This window comes from Lissotriton vulgaris, chromosome 3_1 (assembly GCF_964263255.1).
Source record: "Lissotriton vulgaris chromosome 3_1, aLisVul1.2, whole genome shotgun sequence".
Lineage (NCBI taxonomy): Eukaryota > Metazoa > Chordata > Amphibia > Caudata > Salamandridae > Lissotriton > Lissotriton vulgaris.
Genome location: NC_141689.1, coordinates 1,936,336,083 through 1,936,354,071, shown reverse-complemented (window position 1 = coordinate 1,936,354,071; position 17,989 = coordinate 1,936,336,083). Strand labels below are relative to the sequence as shown.

Sequence of the window (17,989 nt, the reverse complement as noted above, 5' to 3'; positions counted from 1 at the left end):
AGAGGTTCTTAGTGTTTTCCTGTATCGGTTTACTATTCTAGTGTTCATGGGCATAAGCATCCTTAGTAAATAGATTCTAAGTGCTTGTGTTGCATTGTTAGATGGGTTTTTGTGCTTGTATATGCATTGTTGGCACAGTGTACATGCATTGTTGGTATAGAGCCTTTGTGCTAGAGTGAATGCAGGGTTGGTGATCATTCTGTTCGGATATGTGCATTGTTATCAAAGAGGGCGGTCAACCTCGAAACTGGGGAACAGGGTTTGAGTCTCGGCAGGGACCCTCAACATCCTGTGATTCTGGGTAAATCACTTCATTTCCCTATGCCTAACAAAAAATGAATACGTCTATCTGTGACGCAACCGGTGCTTATGTAAAGCTCTCTGATGCCTTTGGGTCGAGTTTGCACTGTATAAAACTGGAAGAGAAAAAAAAGCCTTTTAGTGCCTTTTGGGTTATTGCAGACGTGGTTCTCTATTGTGCATCTGCTTTGTTGGTGTTCATTGCGCTTACTGCCTGTGTGTATACATATTATTTGCGAAGCACCTCTTGATAGTGTGTATACGTTGTTAGTTCCTTTGAGTTGCATCAACAAAGAGACTTAAAAGATCGAAAGATTCTGGTGCATTTATGATTCTGTGACTAGTAGAAGGAAATAGTTTGAACAGCATCTCGTTCAAATCAAAAGGTTTGATTGTAAATAGTTCGAAAATGTCCTTGTGTGTCGATTTAAGCAGTAGTTTGAATCATTTTGTTCAGATGTTCTTTTTCTGCTTTTCCAACCCTGAACCTTGACCCTAATATGTAAAACTGACCCCGATCATAATCGAATTCTCAACTTCACACTAACCTGTGTATTGAACTACAGACCCAATTCTCATCTTCATGCTAATCTGTAGCCCCCACCCTGAAGACAGCGGAGACATCTGCACACCACGGCCACGCATCATTTAATTAAAGAAGAGGCTGGGTGTTTGCACCATTTAATTAATGGCCATTGAATGCGCGCACTGGTCAGAGACGCCTGAGCAACTCAATGACCCTTGATTGTTGCTTTATTTCACAGTTCAAAGAGAAGTCAGTGGTCCAATTCCTCCTTTGCACTAGGGTCCATGACTTACTGGCTGCACCACTGCTGGTATGTTGGCTTATAATTAGAGTTATGATCATGTGTTTTCTTGTTCAGATGGTTGTGTTGTGTTTCTCTTGTATTAGCTTCTGGTTGTTGGCTGGGTTTTATTCGAGGTAGTATTTTTAGGTCTCACCTATGCAGGAGAACCTTTAGCCGTCGTATTGCTCTTTTTCGAAGCACATACTCGTGCTTGTGACGGCATCCACCTTGCGGGAGCGAGCAGGGGCGCGTCACAAGCATGAGTATGTGCTTCAAAAAAGAGCAGACTGCGCGCGCACACACACACACACGCAAACAGCAGCTGCTTCTTAGCGCGATCGCTTTCACTTTCACGGCCGGCATGAAGGAGCAGGAAGAAGGCATTTTCAAAGAGTCAAGTCCAAAGTTTCCATTCGAAAAAAAAGTTTTATTGGCTGGTGAATGCATGCTATCTCACTGATTTCCTCGCAGTTCTTGCTTCCTTCTCTCTCACACTCTCATCTCCGTATCTTCCACTTTGACACTCCTTTATCCTTAGACTCTCTCGCTGCTCTCCTATCTTTGTTGTTCCCTGCTTCTCAGTCGGTATTCGTTCTCTAGGCTTCATCTCCCTTTGCTCCCTCTCTTGCTGTCCTGTTTCTCCCCTCGCCAGCTCACCGTCTCGGGTTACTCTGGGTTGCCTCCCCCGTCTGGCTCAGACTTCCAGCATTGCTTCCCCTACCTCCAGACTCTGACTTGTCTACCTCCCGAATGTCTTGCACTCTGTCTACCCTCTGCGCTCCTTCTTTCTCTCAATCTTTCAGGCCCTCGTTTTCTTCCTCAGCCCCAATACTTGCTTCTTGCTACCCAACTATTTCCGCTTTGTATTCTGTTTTGCTGTCCTGCTTTCCCCGATGTTCTCACAACTTTTTCTTCCACGCGCTGCTGCTCTTGCTTCTTTCTCCACCCTTTCTCTCTCTCTCGAGTTTCTGGTTGTTGCTCTATCTTACATTCACGCAGTTTCTTTCCGCTTTCGTTCGTTTCTTCTCTTCTCTGTTTTTAGGTCTCGCCTGTCGATGCGCATGCGCATCGAGCAAGCGAGACTATTGCGAGTTATCCACTCTTTATCCACACTGCAAGGAATCGTGGCGATTCCTTGCAGTGCCCGTGACTTTTAAGGTCAATGCGCATGCGCATTGAGCTTATGCGCATGCGCATTGACCTTAAAAGCGCGTGCGCGTGCACGTCCGTCTCCTAACAACACACACACACCCTCTCCCCCGCTCCGCCCCCTCCCGCCGTGTCGCATTTCTCTTTCTCCTCCCCCTCCCCTCTCTTCCTTCCATCTAACCCCGTGTCGCACCTCTCCCCTCTCCGCCCCCTCCCCGCTCCGCCCCCTCCCCTTCCCTCCGTGTCGCATTTCTCCTCTCCGAGCCGAGACTGTCAATGTGCGTCTCGCGCCTGCCTCGTGGCGCCTCCAAAGAGGTCTCTGAGATCTGCAGGGGGCGTCTCACTCCCACCGCTGAGCAGAGCCGTCCATGAGACAAGCCATGTGCGTCTCACACCCACCTCATAGCACCTCCAAAGAGACAGACTGGTCTGTGCCTCACCCCCACCTCCGACAAGCCAGGCTTGTCACCCCCGGGTCATGTGTTTCTCACACCCTCAGCTGAAGAGACGGACTGCCTCTGAGGCCGGTTTCATGTGCCTCACGTCCACTCCTGAAGAGAGTGCGCGATTCCGAGATCAGCCATGTGCTCTGCACAATCACCTTTCAAGAGACAGTCCGCCCCTGCGCTTCACACTCACCTCCAAAGAGACGCCCGCAACTGAGGCCGGCCATGTGCTCTGCACAGTCACCTTTCAAGAGACAGTCCGTCCCTGCTCCTCACACTCGCATCCGAAGAGACAAGCTTTCCCTGAACCCAGCATCCCGCCCTGAGGCCGGCCATGGGCTCCTCACTCACAAAGAGACAGTCCGTCCCCGAGACAGGCTATTTGCTTCTCACACTCACCTCTGGGACAGCCCACCCCCTGAGACATGCCACGCGCGCCTCACAGCTGCCGAACGAGAAGACAGCCCCACAATCCCCAAATTTCACATTCCCCAAACCCGCCGCCTAGGAAGCAGCCCGACCCTCGGACCGCCCTGTGCACCTCACACCCTTCAGCCCAACCCCCCCCCCCCCCCCCATCCCCCCGCGAAGAGACTGCACGATTCTGACCCTACCCACTTGCGCCTCTCACCCACCCCCGAAGAGACAGTTCGACCTTGAGGCCGCTTACATGCGCTGCACACCCTCCCTCAAAGAGACAGCCCGAACCTGAGACCCATTATGTGCGCCTTACACATCACCCCAAGAGACAGCCCAATCCTGAGACCGGCTACTTGCGCCTAACACCCACCGCGGAGACACAGCCCGATCTTGAGACCAGCCACGTGCGCCTGCTTCACCGGAAGGGACAGCCGGACCCTGAGACCGGCCACGTGCGCCTCACACCCTTCCCCAAAGAGACAGCCCGACTCCTGAGACCGGCCACGTGCGCCTCACACCCTCCCCCGAAGAGACAGCCCGACCCCTGAGACCGGCCACGGGCGCCTCACACCCTCCCCGAAGATAAAGTCTGAGACTGGCCACGTGCGCCTCATACCCACCCCTCAAGAGACTGTCCGACCCCGAGAGCGGCCGTGTGTCTCACACCCACCCCTCAAGAGACTGTCCGACCCCGAGAGCGGCCGTGTGTCTCACACCCACAAGAAACAGCCCGGCCCAGAGACCGGCCATGTGCTCCTCAGGCTCACACCCACCCCTCAAGAGACTGTACGATCCCGAGACCGACCACGTGCGTCTCACACCCACCGCCGTAGGGACCAGAGAGGTTTCTTAACCTGCAGGTTCCACAGGAGCAGGACTTTTAACCCGAGCGGAAAGGGGAGTGACTGTGCCCCCGCCCTCTGCACGGCTGCAGTTACATGCAGACACCAGCAGCGGGCTTTAACCGTGAGAAGGTTTTTAATCAACAACTCGCCAGACCGATCATGAACAGACTATTGCGGGCGGTGTATTACTCTTACAAGGAGAGCTTTCCAATTACACTTACGACTGTAATAGCACACTGTAATAACATACTTACGACTGTAACAGCACAGCCAGCAGAGGTGCAAAGATTCCCCAGACAGAGAGCCATTACAGCAATGCAAGCTTCCTTCACACAGAGCTGTTACACCACAGACAGCAGCGGTGCAAGCTTCCTTCACACTGAGAGGTGTTACACCACATACAGCAGCGGAGCAAGCTTCCTTCACACAGAGCGGTTACAGCACAGGCAGCAGCGGTGCAGGCTTCCTTCACACAGAGAGGTGTTACACCACAGACAGCAGCGGAGCAAGCTTCCTTCACACAGAGCGGTTACAGCACAGGCAGCAGCAGTGCAAGCTTCCTTCACACAGAGGTGTTACAGCACAGACAGCAGCAGCGCAAGCTTCCTTCACACTGAGAGGTGTTACAGCACAGACAGCAGCGGAGCAAGCTTCCTTCACACTGAGAGCTGTTACAGCACAGACAGCAGCAGTGCAAGCTTCCTTCACACTGAGAGCTGTTACAGCACAGACAGCAGCGGAGCAAGCTTCTTTCACACTGAGAGCTGTTACAGCACAGACAGCAGCGGAGCAAGCTTCCTTCACACAGAGAGCGGATACAGCACAGACAGCAGCGGTGCAAGCTTCCTTCACACTGAGAGCTGTTACAGCACAGACAGCAGCGGAGCAAGCTTCCTTCACACAGAGCGGTTACAGCACAGACAGCAGCGGAGCAAGCTTCCTTCACACAGAGCGGTTACACCACACAGAGCGATCACCCTCACCCTCACTCACCCTCACCCTCACTCACCCTCACTCAGCGCAACCACAGCATCTTCACTAAATATATGTAATAAACTTTAAGCTATTGGCAATATAAAATAAAATCCATTTTATTTACTTATTAATTATTGATTGTTTTTTAAAGCCATTGATTTTTTTTAATATCAATACATATAAGTCACATATAAGTCCCGTTAATACAAAACATGTTGCTTTACAAATGCTAGAGGTGTCACATTTACAAAAATTATAACTATTGGCTTTGTAAAGAAGAAAGCTATTAATTTAGCTATTTAGAAAAAACACATAAATAAAAAACAAAAAAATAAATAACACCTATAGCTCAAACTTTCCTACTGCGAGACCTATTGCATTTCCAATGCAATAGGTCTCGGAGCATTTGAGTTAGAGCTTTTAGAAATGTTTATGGCTTTTTTTTTTTAATTCTTTAGCATTGGCTACAGGAAACAAAAATGCTAAAGATTTACAAAAAAACCCATAAACAATTCTAAAAGCACTAACTCTAATGCTGCGAGACCTATTGCATTTCTAATGCTTGTTTTTTTATGTCCACCGCCTTGGTTGGCCTCCGCAATATGCTTACTACCGACGAGCAGGAAAAGGGTCTGTCAGAGTTGAATTCAGAAAAAAAACGAGACAGCCCATTGTGCTTGCATGTGCTTGCTGCATGTACGCACTTCTGCCCACTTACATTACAGCACCTGGGTGGGTGTCTGTGGCGGAACAAATGCATTTAGTGCGCGAGAGCATGTCTGTGTAGTTATGCCTTTGAGCAGCAGCTTCTGTTTTCGACTGGTGTAGATTGTGGCTATCCGGGTAAAGTCAGCATGGCAAGTTAGGGGACTTATTCGGAGTTTAGCGGACATTAAACTCCGTCAAAAAGGCTGCAAATGTCCCGGCTGCCGCATAACAAGTGCATTATAGCTTTTTGACACTTGTAATACGATGAATGGTATTTTTACCACTTTGTGATGGATTATCCTTTCCTATAAAGACGGCCCTATGTTTTGAAAGCAGAGACATACTGTTCTCTTTTGTTAAGCATTTCGACCAAATACTGCCCAAATTGAGTGGCAGCATCCTGCCTTTCCACCCTCATCTACGTAAACTTTCGGACTAAACACTTGACTGTGGTCTTACACCTTAGCGCACTGAAGCAGCTCTGTACTTTGTGTGAGACATTTTATCAAAACATCATTAATAATTAAGTGTACTTAAATGTAAGAGAGTAGCAAAAAAGTAAACTGCCTCCTATTTTGTACCAAAGCAAGTGAGCCAAACCCTCTCTAGAAACGCTCCCTTGTCCCTCCCATCCAAGCATCTATCATTTCACCCTCCCATTCAACCTCTATCTAACATTTCATCTTTACATTCTGTCACCCATGCATTCTTTCATCCATCATTCAGTCTTTCATCATTCCTTCCAGCCACTGGCTATTACATCCAACCATCCGTTCACACATCTATCATCTATTCATTCATCCATCCATTCATACAGCCACCCATCATTGACTGACCCATTCATCAATAAAGGCTTTCATCTATCAATTGACATTTTGTCCATCATTACAGCCTCGCAGATTTCTATTCACTTTGCCATCCATCCTCTATGATTTCCATTTATTCTGCCATTCATCCATCTCAGATTTGCATTTACTCTGCCATACACCCATCCATTCACCCCTCCCTCCATCCATCATCCACTCACCCCTCCCTCCATCATCCACTCACCCCTCCCTCCATCCATCATTCACTCATTGGTCCATCTTCACAGATTTCCATTTACTCTACTCTCCTTTCACCCACCCACCCATCCTCTCAGGTTTTTATTTAACCTGCCACCCTTTTGGCCCACCCAGACCACCCATCCATCCGCTCACATTTCTATTTAATCTGCCACCTTTTCATCCACCTTTCCATCCACTCAGATTTCCTCTTACTCTGCTATCCATCTGTCTATCCATCCATGGTCTCAGATTTTGTTTGACTCTGCAATCCTTTCACCCATCCATCCATCATCCACCCTCTCAGATTTCCAATTACTCAGCCATCCTTTCACCCACCCACCCATCCTTTCATCCACCCATCCTTTCACCCACTCATTCATTCATCCTTTCACCCACCCATCCTTCTGTTCCCCCGCACATCCTTTCACCCACACATCCTTTCACCCACTCATCCATCCTTCCATCCGTTCATCTATCCATCCTTTCACCAGCAGGAGACCCAAACACGTACCTGTACCTCACTGTCATAGGTGACAATAGACACTAGACCACCCAACAATTATCTTCACCCTGCCGTAGCATGACACCTGTAGCAGAAGCCAGTGCTCTGTACCGCCCTAACAGAAAACCCTGCAACAGGTACCAGCACCACACCAAAAAAGCAGCCACACCTAGCAGTCCCTCACTGCAGCTAATAGAAGCATCTCAGAATCTCACTCAGAGGTGCAGACAACCATCCAGCAGATTCATACCTCAGTGGCCCCTCAATAGGGAAAGAGCACCCAAATGTCTCTGAAGATGCTCTACGTACTAACAGTACTACTCCAGTGATAACACGCCTGACAAGTACACCCCTAACTCGGGCAGGTACATCTCTCACCACGGCACAGAAGTAGCCCAGCAGGAGCACCTAGATACCTTTAAACGAGCAGCCTACCAGGAGTACCTAGCACCTTATAGGAGCTGCCCAGCAGGAGTTGATCTCTAATCCAGCCAAAAGCCAAAGCACAGCATTTGCTTCAGGGACACCACAATTTTTTTCCTGCGCTGTCTTCACGGACACTGCGCTCTTCAATGCAATAGGTGTTGCTTTTGCTGTTGTAAATGACAATGCTTTTTAATATTTTTAAAGGCATTGGCATTATTAGCTCAAAAACTCGCAGTTGCGAGACCTTTTGCATTGTAAATACTTGCATTGGCATAGCCAATAGGTCTCACCTTTGGGAGCTTATAAGTGTTTATCCATGCAACAGTTGATGTTGTTGCACCATGGATATTGTACTGAATAAGTAAATACTTATAAGGCCCCAAAGGTGAGACCCATTAGCTATGCCAATGCTTGTTGACTGGTGTGTTTGCCTGCGTGCTGGACATATAACACGTGAGGTGTTATTTAGGTGATTGATGTATCAGGATAGTAGGCGATGAGGAGGTTGGGCTGTGTTCATACTGTTTGGGTGGCACGTGTGCTTATCACGCTGGGTGGGGGGTTTCAGGAAAGTTACATATTTAGGCAGTGTAAGTGATAGCTGGACACTGAAGACCATGTGAAGTCTGTGCATGGCTTGTGCTACTGTGTGAATGCATGCAGCGGTGTGTATGCCATCTGGGGCAGTGATGTCTTGCAAGAGTGTGTGAAAATGGATGTTTGTTGGAATTGTTTCTGAGGTGCGGGTGAATCAAACCAGAGTGTGCTAAATGCTTTATTTTGTAGGGCAGGAGTGGTGCGTGTTTAGTTTAGCGATGGCTGGTATTTCCTAGGGCTGGGCAGCACAGTCAGAGTCTGCGTAAAAGTGAAAGGCAGGTTGCTTTTAAATCTTTTGGATAGGCGGGAGAAAGCAGGTTGGAGAGGTGTAGTAGCGTAAAATCAGTTGAGTAATGTTTTTGATTGGCCGTTTATGCACTATTGGATTTCTGGGGGCAGTTGCATGAGGTTGGAGTCTGTGGGGGAGATGAATGGGAGTACATGACCTGGGGGCTGTTGAGGACGTGCTCTCGGCCATTTGTAGCGCTGCCATAGTAATCTGTGGCAGAAGATCACATATAGCAGCAGACGTCCAGTGCTTCGAACCCCTAAACTCGCTCTGCGATTAAAATATGCTGTCCTTGGTGTTTACTTTTATTGGCGCCAGCGTTTTGAATTTTGTCTGCTCGGTAGTTTTTGCCCCCCCCCCCCCAAAAAAAACGCACCATAACAAAGGGGGATGCACATTAAACAGTGATAGGCAGTATAAACGAGGATGATCGCACAACGTCAGCACATTTATTTAATGAAGATTGAAGAGGCTTACTGGCTCCGCAGAGTGAGGGGTTCCCTGGAGCGCGCACCCATCCCTTGCAACACGGGGGCCTGTGGTACGCCCGGCCCTGTGCCTACTACATTTGGTTTTACTTGTATTCCCGGCTGGCCCCCCATGATGCTGTGATGGATTCCAATGATCTCACAATCCCACCCTGGCCTCTTGAGACTCCTCGCAACGGACCACTACTGCCTCGGACAGACTGACTCACCCGAGCCGAGGCCTGGCCTACAGCTGCAGCTTAGGTGGCAGGCACGAGCGGGCAGCACAAGACGGAGCAAGGCGAACCGGGGCAGATAATAAATCATGGCCGGCGCCGCACGGTCCTTCTAGTTATCTCCCTGGGATGCTGCTCTCACTTCACTGGTCACACGCACTTGTTATTGCGCTGCTCAATACGCATGACTTACAGTAGACACCAGCCTGAGCCCCACCCTGAAGACCGCACGCGCGCGCAGACGCGGAGACATCTGCGCGCCATTATAAGAATGAAGAGGAGAGCCTCAGCTCAGAGGACGGGTGTGTGCACCAAGAACCAGAAGAGATTGTGGCGCTTCTGGGGCCCCCTCACTCAGCGGACCCAGCAAGGCTCGCTCTTGTCTTCAATAATTAAATGGTGCGTGCCGTGCACGCACCATTTAATTAATAAAGACAAGGGGCTTGCTGGCTCTGCTGAGTGAGGGTGGGGGGGGGGGGGGGCTGTGTTACGCCCCTGATTGCCCCACGCTGTATGCTGTGGTGAGTGGAAACATGTCAATGACACTTGAATAGACCAGTGGATGAAAAGGGCTGACGAAAACCCTTATATATGTATTTATTCATATACGTATATATTTCAATTAACTTTTTTGGAACAAGACAACTTAAAGCTGGTTTTAGACCAGTCATAAAAATATTTCCCCAGCCTATTTTGATCTGTATACGGCTTTTATGGTTAAATCTAGTTACGTGGAATTGCATAATCAGAATATGAGCGCTGTTCCTAACCACCTTTTCATAGTTAAATATTTTTCATTGTCCAATGTTGCAGAATCCACATGTGCTACAAGTGAGATTTTTTTTCCGTTTTTAGATTTCTGTTGGCGTTGGACTGAAATAGTTTTCTTAATCAACTTTGTTTATCCCGTACACTGCCAACCTCAGTAATGCTTTATTAAGTTCGGTATAGCATTTCTTGTGGATTTGTACATATCATTCATTTTGTAGAGGAAACATCAGTCATGGGATGGGCTCAGAATGCACTCCAAAGACTAACTATTGTATCTGCATGTTCTCTTAGTGAGGTGTAATATACCACCACAGTGCAAACCACAGTTATTGCAGTGGGGAAGTCAGCCTTATTAAACTGGCGGCAGGACCTTCGCCCACAATGCCTCCAAGACGTGGAATACCCTGCCCCTTCATCTGAGAGCCAACCCCAACCTCTCCTCATTCCGGAAACAGCTCAAAACATTCCTCTTCAACTCCCCTCAGTAATGCCCCCGGCACCATCTCGCCCTCTGTTGGTTCTTAACTCTTGGACGCCCCCGGGCAGCAATCGCGCTCTACAAATCCACATACAATACAATACAATACAATTTTTGGGTTAACAGGAAAAGGCTTCAAACAGAGGGGGGTGTATATCATGGGAAATATTTAAATATTCGTGCGAATGTGAAAATATGACGTTTTAAAATGAACTTTGTGGTTCAATATAGAGATGTCATTTCACAGTTGGAGAATCAAATAAGTATGTCATTTTGTTACATAGAGAACCAAGGTATTTATTTGTGTAGTCTGCAAGTGGGGTAACTTGTTGACAATTGTTTCGGTCTTCTCTGGATGCCAATTAGGCCTTCTTCTTTCAGGATTTCAGATTAGCTGTTTTTAGAAATGGCTGTAAAATGAATTTCTTTTGACCAGTTTGTGTGGACCGTTTTGCTATTAATTCATTGATGGAGTCACATTTCTTTTTTTGTAACTGGAGAATTTTGGATATGATGTCTAGCAGTTTACTAAATGGTGCCTTGATTAGACTGGTGGGCCACCTAGAGCATTGAAGGGGCTACAATAAGGACAGGTTGGTAGCGTTCCACAGTTCTTTTCTAATGACTGTGTGTTTGTTGATTAAATGAGAATTAGTATCTCAGTGGAGAATGACTTTAAGACCTTGTGTGGAGGGTTTTTTAATAAAATAGAGTTGCCGGTTTGTGGAGATAAGTTAGTTAAAGTTCAGGCGCACACATGTAGTTGATTATTGCTTCCATAAGCTTGGCATCAAAATATCATTAACTGGTGAATCAGAGCCATTTCAACCATTCGGTGATCTCATCTTGTGGTTCGACTAGCAATTTACTTCCAGCCTTGTCCTTTTATGGTATATTTGTGTATGTCAGTGGGACTCCCCATGATTCATCTTTTAATTCACCACTGTCGGGGTCTGTGCGGTCACTATTTTTCGCCACACAGGAAAACAAACTATTGCTCATAATCCTTTAATGTAGTTGTTTAAATTTTTCTGGGCCGAATCATGATTGCTAGGGGAAACATTTTCTGCCAAGATAGTTGCTGATTAATGTTTTTCATAAAGGTGGGATCATGGTTGTTGTGGCTTTAAGAGGACCCGCTGGGTGTAGTGTTTGTGTTTGAAGGCATTTGTCCTGATTGCACTTACAGTGTGCACACTGTCTCTAGAGGTCTCTTGGTGGGGGTTGTAATAAGCCCCACGCAACCTAGAATAAGTGAGTCTTCAAAGCCCATCCATCCTTACGCATTGAACTGAGAGCGGCGTACTTCGAACGGTAAGGAATTCCAGATGTGAAATCCCTAAAGGATGAAGGCTCTCACAGCCTTGGATGCGAGCTTGAATCAAGGAGTGTAAAGGAGGTAAAGGCCACTACTTCCTAAGTATGAATGTATTTTGTGAACCAGTTCTGATATACCACAGTTTGACGTTAATTAGCAAGGGAGCCAGTATGGTCTCCTTTTAGCAAAAGTGACGAGATCTCTTTTATGGAGGTCCTAGTTTCTAATGATGAGGGTACTCGCTCATCTTCTGTTCCCATGAACTAGCTTCCTTATGATGGATTCCTCTTGCTTAGCTGGAGAGCATGTGAATAAATAGAAACCTTAGAATGCTAAGCTATCCCCACGAGTTGAATAACCACCGCTGTGCACGCTGCCCACCTTGAAGGGCTCGTTATCAGTTTGCTCCATGTAACCCTGGCAGTGGTCCTGTGCTGTGCACTGGGGTGTGATTCTTTTCCCTTTAACATGTTTGTGTTGCATAGTCAGGCTGCTCATCACTAACTCGTTGGAGAATTAAAGAGACATATTGGGGTAGCAACTTTACAAACATAGCTGCATCTTCAGCACTTATGTGGTCAGTTTCTTGGCATGTACATTTGTTTACAGGGAACTGCTTTTCTGTCCATAGCAGAGAGGATTGACAATGATTCGGCTTTATAATGTTCAGAATTACCCCACAGAAGTGGAGTCCTAGGGCAGCCGAACCACATTTTAAGCAGTAATCCTCACTTTGCTCTGTAGTGGCCACCAGTAGGCGACGTGACTTGCTTGGTGTGTTAAAGTCACACAATTCCAGAATGAATACATAAACTGTTACGCAATGTGCGTTTCTTTGAGCAGTTCATGAAATCCTTATCTTGCAAATTAAACATCTGACATGGTGGCACGCCCTGCAGAGAGTGAACAATCCTGGGTCTCTAAAGAAAGGGCTTGCAGAAGATGGGGCTGTGTGGAGTGCAGCGCCTTGCCAGGATGATAGTGAGGAAGCCTATCTCTGCTTAAACCAGACCCATAAATGGACGACGTGTGAGCCTTGTGCAGCTCAGGGCGATGTGCTTTACATACCAGTTTAGCTACAAATTATTTGCTCCATGGCCTCATAATTAATTTGCCAGCCTCGGGTATAGACTGTTGTTTTGTGCAGATATCCTGAAATGATGATGGTCAGATCTTTTACCATGCTTGTAGGAAGAGAAAGCTAGCTCAGAGAGAAGCCCTTAAAACTAGAGCGACATCGCTATCCGGGATACTGCTTAAGTAAGTAGCCTTTGCTACCTGTAGAGGGCAGAGCCCCGTTGGTTTTGGTTGGCGAGAGTTCCCTATGTATAAAAGTGTGTAAGCTTATGGGTAAGAACCATTATCTTGGCTTATGGGGTTGAAAAATCTCTTAATTTGCATGTATCCTCTAAATCACATCCTGAAGGACGTTGGCAGTCGGAGAATCTGTTCCTCATCCAAATGTAACAGATGTGTGTGTGTGTATATATATATATATGTATATATATCTGTTTAATGGGGGGAAAACCTGTTTGGGGATTGTATTCGGCCAGGGTGCAAATGAAAAACCCAAGAGAGTTATGCCTGTGGGCCCCACTGCCTGTTGCCCCAGCTCCTCGACCGAAGTTAGAAAACAAGACATTCCATGCATTTGACTTCTTTCTGACAAGGAGAAAGACAGAAATTTGGGGATTGTGCAAGTCATGGCCCAAAGTATTTCCAGAAGCAGCGGATGGTTAAATGTGTCAAAAAAGGGTGAAACATGAAAAAAAATGATGATTGTTTTTGTTGCGCTATCAACCACCAACGGAACTAATGACGCACCTGAAGAAGGGCGGGAGGCATCAAGGTGCTTGGTATGGCTTTGTTTGAATGGACGTTAATTTTGATTATTTCATTCTTTATGGACAAGTAGATAATGGTTGGCAAGGCAAGTAAAAGGGTTCGATTGCTTTACTTACGTTGAAGGTCCAAATAATATTACGGATAGTGATTTTAAAGGTGTGTTCTCCTTTTTTTGTTTTTTGTTCTCCTTTTTGTTAATTAGAACCGGCTTCTGAATAGTTTGAGTTCAATTAAACAGGTACAACCGATTATTCATTAGCTACAAACAGCATTTTTTGTCATGCATTTATCCCCACTAATCTACAAGTATATATGAATATAAAAATAAATAAAAGTGGTTGTTTTGTGGAGTATTTACATTATGACCGAGAAACATGATTCTGGTTCAGTATTATGAGGTGGGTGTGAAAGAAATTGTGTGTTTTAATGAGGGCTTATAAGGGGTATCGTGACCTCCAAACATTTTCTTGTTTGTCTAGTGCTCAGAAGCCCTTCACCTTCTGTGATTCCTCCATCCATCTAGCTTTTTTTAGACCATGGGAATTTTCTGATGAATTGCCAGTATTATTATTCTGTGTCACAATCTTCATACTTATTTTTTTAATGTACAGTGCGTTATACAGTAATTCTGCCATTTCTAAGAGCACTGCACATATCATAATTTTGTGACAGATTGTAATATTATTTAATTTCCTGACGTAATTTGCAAGATTCCTTACTAGTATACAAGAATGAGCCCCTCATATGACAGGAACCGTGACTAAAAGAAGGCTGGTGTGGTATCCTCTGAAGTCTGTCAAACTCAGTAACGTGGCTGGTTGGTCTTGCATCAACCAGCCCTGGTGCCTTTCCTCATCAAACAAGATGTCGCTCTTGAGCTCATATTACCTTTCAGAAGGATTTCCCCCCTTCCTTATCTCCTTGCTTCTTTATTCCCTTCCCTCTTTTCCTCTGCTCCTTCAAACCCTTTTCTTCCCTCCTCCTCTACACGCTGATTTCTTCCCTCCTGCTTCTCCCCTTCTATTTTCCCATCCTTTTCTCATTACACCTTCTACACCCGCATCGTTTCTCTTTCAAGAGGTGCAGGAGCCAGTATGGGAAATGAAGCCGACTTCTCCTGGGCACTTTAGCCGTTTTATGCAAAGAAGGGAAATTGCTTCTAACATGAAATCATATCCCTTTAATATTCTGACAGCATCAGGCCTAGGGGTGAACTTAATGGAGACAGGGCTTAGATTAAATGAGTTTCTGAGTGCTTGAGGCAGACGTTTAAAAGCAGAAATCGTTGTGTGCCCCTTTCTCCTGCCGCCGTAAACAGCGGTTTCCATCAAATACCTCATATTAATTCATTTTATAGCCATCTTCGTGAAACCTGTTCCGAGGGTGACGTGGTGAACGTTACTAGAGACAAACCAGACCGAAAGCGGCGGTGGCACATAGAACATCAGGTTTGATGGAAAGGGAGCTTTATTTTACGAGGCGATATTTGAAGATTGCGCCTATAACTTGATGGTGCGGTGCCGAATGAGAGTGGATGGGGGCGTTAGCGGCCGTGCACTGTTCTGTACCAGTTTATTTCATGAACTAGGCAATAAATAAGACCACGGAAAGAATAGGGAATCTTTAGCCCTGTACCGTAGCATAGTCTGTGTACAATTTGGCCCTTTTTACTTGCAAAGTAGGAGAGGCAGCAGGGTAGCAAGGATACCGTGACACCTGGTGCAAGCAAGGAAAATGGCGCCTTTGGTTACGGCTGTGGTAGTGATGTACACCAATTATGAAGGTTCTGTGGACCTCGGTGTCCCTGCACCTGCTGCACCAATGGTAGCTACACCCTCAAGGAGCGGTCGGCATGTGCCATCTTTAAATCCAGGCAATCTTGGAAAAGTCAGACTATTGCACACCTCCTCTTGCTGGCCAGGCTTGTGGTGCTGCTCCCCCATGCATCAAGCAGTGGGCACACCCATGCATCAAGCAGTGGGCACACCCATGCATCAAGCAGTGGGCACACCCATGCATCAAGCAGTGGGCACACCCATGCATCAAGCAGTGGTTGGGTTGCATAAAGAATCTCGTTTTTATCAATACATTTTTTGGGCGTCGACCATGGGCAGAACAGGGTGATGATGCACAAGTGATGCGTTTAACCAGTAATCACCAGTTGCTCACATCCACAATGTGTGGTGAAAACTTCCAGACACAGGTAAATAAGTGGTTACCCCTGACATAAAGATGGGAGCAAGAACTGAAGATCTCGGACTGTGGGACTCTTCGGATTGGTAACATTTTGGCGCTGTGGTTGCCACAATGAGCGGAGGCAAGGTCATAAAATGTCTCGCACATATAGAATATTCTGTGATCTGTTTCAGGGTTTGTGATGGGCCGCATGCCTTTAAGTACTGCCTACGGGTCGGGTAGACTTGCTATCAGTGTGTGATTTGTGTGTCATTTAGGACCACGACGAAACCAGATATCAACCTTGTGCTTCTTGCCAACTGAAAAATCAGAAACAACAAGCATTTGCAAAGCCAATGGGTTTCGTCAATGCGAAACCTATTGTCATTGTTAATTTAAAAAAAAAATGTTGCACAGCAGCGCGGGCTGCAGTTCAATATGGCTCAACGTAAATAAAAACAAAACGGTATGGCGCGGCCAGCGTTGGTTGTTAAAGCACGCTTTTTTGTTTGTCTATTTTTACCCCATGTAGCACCGCAGCTCGCACTGCGGTGCAACATGTTTGAAAAACATTAGCAAAGCCAAATGGCTCCTCCGCTTTCATTAGTTGTCTTTCCACTGTGTGCTATTTAACATTGCACAATCCGGGTCAAAAGCAGTTTGCTCCGCAGCATGCTCCTTATAAATGAGCATATCTCGGTTAGTCTGTGCATGCTTGGATTAGCCTCTTGCATCCATGCTTCTGTGAGAATAGACTGTTTTGTTGCCATGGTACTGGTTAGCAGAGCTGGTGGGGATCTGAGCTCAGGAGGGTGGTGTCCCTGTTGCTGGTGGGGCTTCATTTTGCCTTCTACTTATCCATCCACTACTAGAAGTGTTACCTCTTTATCTTGCAAAGATCCTACAGAGAATTTACTGTCTCCAATGTGTCTCTACAGTCAGTGGCGGCTCGCAGAGGTAACACTGTGGGGCGGTGAGGCGGGTGGGGGTGGGGGGGGGCTGGGTGGGGTGGTAGTGGAGTCCTACATACATACGGCGGCAAAGGTGAACGTAAATAAATACCTGACGTCGTATGTCGGACTCCACTACCCGCCCCACCCAGTCCCTCCCCCGCCTCGCCTCACCGCCCACAGCGTTACCTCTGCGAGCCGCCACTGTCTACAGTGTGCAGCTTTTGATATGGACTACAACACACTATATTCAGTAATAACACATGTAGGGCACTTGATGCCCCAGCAAAAGTTATTATTCAATGGATATGCAATCTGTAAGATATGAGCTATTTATTTTACGCAAGTGTGCACTCTTTTATTATTATTCAGGGCCTGTCCTATGCCCACAAATTGTGAGCATTTATAGCGTTTTTAGCTGTACTAACATTTGCAAGCGCTATCTTATACATCTGTTGTAGGCACACTGGGTGTAAAGACTGCGGTGTCTGGTTGGAGTTCAGTGCAACTAAGATTTCTTTCTTTTTTTAGGTGCAGAGTGGTGGTTTCTTATCCTCCCCAGAGTGAAGCAGAACTTGAACTTAAAGAAGGCGACATTGTCTTTGTGCACAAGAAGCGGGAAGACGGCTGGTTCAAAGGCACCCTGCAGCGCAATGGAAAAACTGGTCTGTTCCCTGGAAGCTTTGTAGAGAATATCTGATGAGTAATAGCGGCTTGTTCTCAGCCACCTCAGTTGGTCTTCTAGGATGCAACGCGTGTGGCATCTATAATGTGAGCACTAGGTTTCCTACAGCGGAAACTGCTGTCTTAACACATGCTCAAGCGATGACTGTAACAAAGGCGAACATGACATTGATCAGAGGCGTGTCCTCAAGCACAATTAAACCAGCGAACAAAGATGGCACCCTTGGCTGGTCTATCACTCCGGATTCTAAAGTGTGATTCGTGCCTTGTACTGTTTCATTTGCTTTTTATTATACTGGAATTTTTTTTTTAAAGATTATCTAACAAATAAAAATTGTTTACAAGGTTGTAACTAATAATTTATTTGTTTTTTAAAGCTTGAAGTTTTCTATGTAAAAGGCCAATCCTTGGAAATATGATTTTTAACAGTTGATTTAATTTATGACATGGTACGTAAGGAGAAGCTGGATTCTTTCCTTACAAGGCCTTACCTCTGGCACGGAGTTCCCCTTGTCTTAATTGTAATTACTCCCCTCCGTTCCACCTATCGTTC

General features: G+C 46.4%; 1 protein-coding gene across 3 annotated transcripts in view; it reads left to right on the top strand.

Moving 5' to 3' along the window:
• SH3RF1 (SH3 domain containing ring finger 1) overlaps window positions 1-17,788 on the top strand; it is a 333,338-nt gene extending 315,550 nt beyond the window's left edge. For all 3 annotated transcript variants that reach the window (XM_086962420.1, XM_086962419.1, XM_086962421.1), the window contains one exon: window positions 17,284-17,788. In XM_086962420.1, coding sequence (XP_086818546.1) covers window positions 17,284-17,452 — 169 coding nt within the window. In that variant the 3' untranslated portion in view covers window positions 17,453-17,788. The remainder of the gene's footprint in view (window positions 1-17,283) is intronic.
• Window positions 17,789-17,989: the final 201 nt, after the last annotated feature.